General features: G+C 41.1%; 1 protein-coding gene across 2 annotated transcripts in view; it reads right to left on the minus strand.

Moving 5' to 3' along the window:
• tgfb2 (transforming growth factor, beta 2) overlaps positions 1–4,197 on the minus strand; it is a 96,695-nt gene extending 92,498 nt beyond the window's left edge. The window contains exon 1 of one of the 2 annotated variants that reach the window (XM_031873846.1): positions 2,878–4,197. In XM_031873846.1, coding sequence (XP_031729706.1) covers positions 2,878–3,223 — 346 coding nt within the window. In that variant the 5' untranslated portion in view covers positions 3,224–4,197. The remainder of the gene's footprint in view (positions 1–2,877) is intronic. The other variant, XM_031873847.1, reaches the window with a different exon arrangement.
• Positions 4,198–5,099: the final 902 nt, after the last annotated feature.

A 5,099-nucleotide genomic window follows, 5' to 3' on the forward strand; every position in this document is an offset into this window, starting at 1 on the left:
GTGTTTATAGTTATTACTCCATTGTTAATGTGTTTATAGTTATTACTATATTGTTAATGTGTGTATAGTTATTACTCTATTGTTAATGTGTGTATAGTTGTTACTCTATTGTTAATGTGTTTATAGTTATTACTCTATTGATGTGTTTATAGTTATTACTCTATTGATAATGTGTTTAGAGTTACTATATTGATGTGTTTATAGTTATTACTCTATTCATTATGTGTTTGTATTTATTACTCTACAGTTTATATTTGTTTGTCTTTATTACTCTATTGTTTGTATGTGTGTATATTTATAATTTCCTTTAAGATTAATAACGTTCCATCTTATCTTATAATATTATCTGGTAACTTTTGTGGAGTGATGTGTCTCATGTCAAACTGATGGACAGTGCAGTGTAGTTCTTCAGGGAGAACCACGTGATCAAAGAGGTGATTTAGTGCTTCACTTCCATAAAGTTGTGGACTCACAAGCGTTTGATAAAAACAAGATTGGTCAAAATATCTTGACTTATCTTGAGCCTAAAAAATGCAGGTTCCTACATTTCCCATGATGCAATGTATACCATTTCTCATTAGACCTTTCCTGCCTGGTAAATATCCATGTTTTTCCAGTTTCTGTAATCAATTTCCAAACAGACCTTAAAAGTTATTAGCCACCAACTTAGCATCTCTCCTGCTGGAACTTGTCATGCTGTGAGTGGCAGGCAGGGGATACACAAAAAGCCCCACAGTTAACTGGGTTTAAATAAACCACTGTGAGACCAGGCACAGTGTCTCCAACCCCCTCACCCCCCACCTACCTCATTCCACTGCCCAGCCTGTTTGTGAGGCTTTCAGGCCCATGTGCCCCACATTGCTGCCTCTGAGGATATCCTGGCACCCAACCAAACAAGGCTGATACTAAATAAATAGAGCCTATCAGCTGAGGGGCTCACTGCTTGATCTCCCTCCTGTCAGCATTGGCCTCCAGATGTGAGGACCTGGCCAGTGTCACCAGTTCACATGAATGGGAATCTTTCCTCCCTGTGTGTTGACTCAGTATTATTTATACCCTGTAAATGCTTTGCTGACTGCACTTGGCATCGGGCCACATCTATTCATATTCAAAGTATTTACGCAAGAGGCAGGGCCACAGATAACATTTAATGCAAAATACACCTCAGGGCATACAAAATGTCCTGCTAATTTATTTTTGCTTCAGCTCATGTGCTCACATTTCTGATGGGAATGGGAAAGCCATATTGGGGTTAATAGCTCTGCAGTTTCATTTAATATGATTATTTTGTTTCTATAGCCATGCCTCTCTTCTGATGTCTCTTTGATCCGCTGAAGGAGGAATCAATATTCTCCAAATGGGAGGTCAAAGGTCAGGGTCAGCTACAGAACAGCAGAGAAGAGAACCCACGCCTTCCGCTTGAAGGGTTATGACTCAAACTTAGCTTCCTCTGCAAACTGCATGTTGTCTTCAGGAGGCAATGTCTGGTTCTGAAAAATGAAGAGTCTTAAAGCTGCATTCTCTCTAGTGTCCACCAGGGGGCGACTCCTCTGGTTGTATCGAAGTCTATGAGAAAATGACTCTACTTCTCTCTTGATTTATTACCTCAGTAAACATTGTAAACATGAGTTGATGGCCTCAATCTCTAGTTTCAAGTCTTCTTCAATACAGCATGATGTTCATTTAGTAAGTTATGGTCCATTTAGAGTCAAACAGACCATAAAGCAGGGGATGCTTTAGGGCGGGGCTACACAGTGATTGACAGGTCTCTACCAGAGACGTATAAGGTGTCTCTACGTCACTCCTCCTCAGTCCATATATGGTCACTTCTGCTCACTGGTTGCAAAGAGCCAAGATGGTGTCGGACACAATGCCGAACTCAAGGCTTCAAAACTGCTTTGGTGTTAGTCAACAAACCAATGGATGACGTCACGGTGACTACGTCCACTTCTGACATACAGTCTCTGGTTGTCTGTGATTCAGACATGAAACTACTGATTTTAGCAGATCAACACACCACATGTCTATTATTTCTATCTCATCCTTTGAGGTGTCAGCATGCATTTTAGTTCAGTTGGTGAGAATGTTGGAAATCAGTTGGCTGGGCATGGTTGTGAGCTCCTCCATACGCTCATGCCAATACATAATAGGGTGCTCCACCAATTTTACACGTGAAAATCTTTGTGCAAGAACAAAGACCAATAACACTGAACATCTACACATAATACAGACAGCTAACAAGGACACATGGGGGTGGAATGTGTCTCAGCAGATTCAGGAATATTTCCACCAAGAGGATTTAATCGGAGCGGGAGATGATCTGAAGTTACACTGAGAGCGAATCCTAAACAGCTACTCCGCTCACACGCCAGCGTGACTGCTGGCTAGATGGACTTTAGCTGGGTGAGAACTATAACTCTGAATGACTCCCATGAGGACACAAGGGAGCCATTCTTCACTGAGTCAAAGGTGTCTAACGACTAACAAAACCCTTTGCTAGTCAGGACGCCAGCACCAGAACTACATTTAGAGACGCACCAGTACTTTCAGAACCAGTACTCTAGGTGACCCACACACCCATTCACAGGGGTTCTAATGTTAGTAAGTACTTGCAGTGGGTGGGGTGGAGGCAGACAGTAAGTTGTACCATGAGTGAAGTAGAAGGGCACAGACAGAGATGACCTCCTTGGTCCTCAGCTATCTGCTGGATATTCTGCTGGAGCAGTGACGTCAGAGAGCTAGAGGAGGACACGCGCTCATCCACAAGAATGTTCCAAAACAATCACAAAGACTCGAGGTGTTTCAACTTCTCACTCAAGTAACATCAGTGGGATCACATGCACGCAGACATGCACGCGCAGACACACAAACGCTTACTCTCTGCTGGGTAGAAAGGCTGCATGTCGACCTTGTGCACCTCCTTGGCGTAGTACTCCTCCTCGCTCCGCTGCCGCTCGCACGTCGCCGCGCGCTCGTTCGCCTTCTCCTGCAGCAGGTCGCGGGTGCTGTTGTAAATGGCCACGATGTCCCGAGACACGTCCTCGGGCTCGGGGAAGTCCTCAGGGGGACTGGTGAGCTTCAGCTTGCTCAGGATCTGCCCTCGGATGGCCTCGATGCGCTTCTTCTTGAACTGGTCCATGTCCAGCGTGCTGCATGTGGACAGACTGAGCGCCACGGCGGCTAGATCCAGAGTGAGGAGAAGACTGACGACACACAGGTTCATCTTCTCTTCCGACGGCTTCCAATACCAAATAAAAAAAACAATGTAGGAAAATATTCACCGAAGTGATTTAAACTCCGCCAGGCAGACTCATTTCTGAGCCCAATATCATGTATGACCACGAGCCGAGTGGCCCCGAACAGCTACTTGTAGAGCGTATGGTTCAAATTCCCCCGTTTCAGTAAAGTGTACCTGAAAATCCATTCAACTGTGTGGACAGAAGGAGAAGCCGCTACTATCGCTGGCAGTGTCGGTGCAGCAGACGTCTGGGTGGAAACAGGGCAGCTGAAGACAGGACCGAGCTCACCTCCATCGCGTTCACTCCCCACACGGTACACAGTCGGTCTATAATCATCCGAACTCAAACGCGGTCCCGAAGATCAGCGGGGACGCAGCGTGGGAACGTTTTCAAGGTTTTCTGACGCGCTGAAATCAGAAATCCTTACAAAGTTGTGATTTCACGATGAGGGAGTCCTCCTTCACAAGTAGCTCACAAACAGCTCGGAGTTTGGCTTCGGTGTGACTGCATAGCGCTTTTACGCGTCTCCCTCAACCCATCTAGTTGGGGGACGGCTCGTGCCAAGCGGACAGCAGCGGCTGCTTTATAGGAGAATCATACGGGACGAAAGTTCCACGTGCTCCCCCTCTGGTCTGCAGTCTTCACTGTCGGAGAAGGGGAACCTTCAAATCCACATTATCAGACGGTTTGTTGTGAATAGGAGCGCTCACTGTGCCCATTGGGACAGCTCTGCAGCGGCGAATGGCCCGTTGGCCCCTGCTGCGTTATGTGTTTACGCTGGGTCCTAAAGCCGGTCTGCGCAAGTTCTCTGTCGAGTTCCTCTCTGCGTCACATTGGTGTCCAATTCCAGTTCCATTTTTCTGCAGGTGTTGGAAGCTTGCCGTGCTCCGCACTCAGAATGTCACATGTGTTTGTTGTGTACAGACTGAGCTATTGTGGTTCAGTAATGCTGCCTGCATACGCGCCATGGTTTCATCACGTGATTAGTGCACTTTAGGTATACTGTCACTCAGTGGCGGCTGGTGGAACATGTTCTCTGTAGGGCTGTGCCACATCCAATCAATTTCAGCAAACATCCCAGAATGATTTAATGCAAAAAAAATCAAGTTATCAAACACGCGTTACTACTTTGCAGTTAAATATTTAACATTTATTCCAACACGAACAAAAGCAGTAAATAATACTTTGATAAACATGTCAGGACATCTTATTTTAGTCACCCTCACAGGCAATTCAGTATAATATATATATATCATATAATAATATTCAGTATAATATAATAATATATATATCATATAATAATATTCAGTATAATATAATAATATATATATCATATAATAATATTCAGTATAATATAATAATATATATATATATCATATAATAATATATATATCATATAATAATATATATATCATGTAATAATATTCTGTATAATATAATAATATTTATATCATATAATAATATATAAATCATATAATAATATATATATCATATAATAATATTCAGTATAATATAATAATATATATATCATATAATAACATTCTGTATAATATACTAATATATATATCATATAATAATATTCAGTATAATATAATAATATTCTGTATAATATACTAATATATATATCATATAATAATATTCAGTATAATATAATAATATATATATCATATAATAACATTCTGTAAAATATACTAATATATATATCATATAATAATATTCAGTATAATATAATATTCAGTATAATATACTAATATATATATCATATAATAATATTCAGTATAATATAATAATATATATATCATATAATATTCTGTATAATATACTAATATATATATCATATAATAATATTCAGTATAATAT

This window comes from Anarrhichthys ocellatus, unplaced genomic scaffold (assembly GCF_004355925.1).
Source record: "Anarrhichthys ocellatus isolate YVR2014 unplaced genomic scaffold, GSC_Weel_1.0 scaffold75, whole genome shotgun sequence".
Lineage (NCBI taxonomy): Eukaryota > Metazoa > Chordata > Actinopteri > Perciformes > Anarhichadidae > Anarrhichthys > Anarrhichthys ocellatus.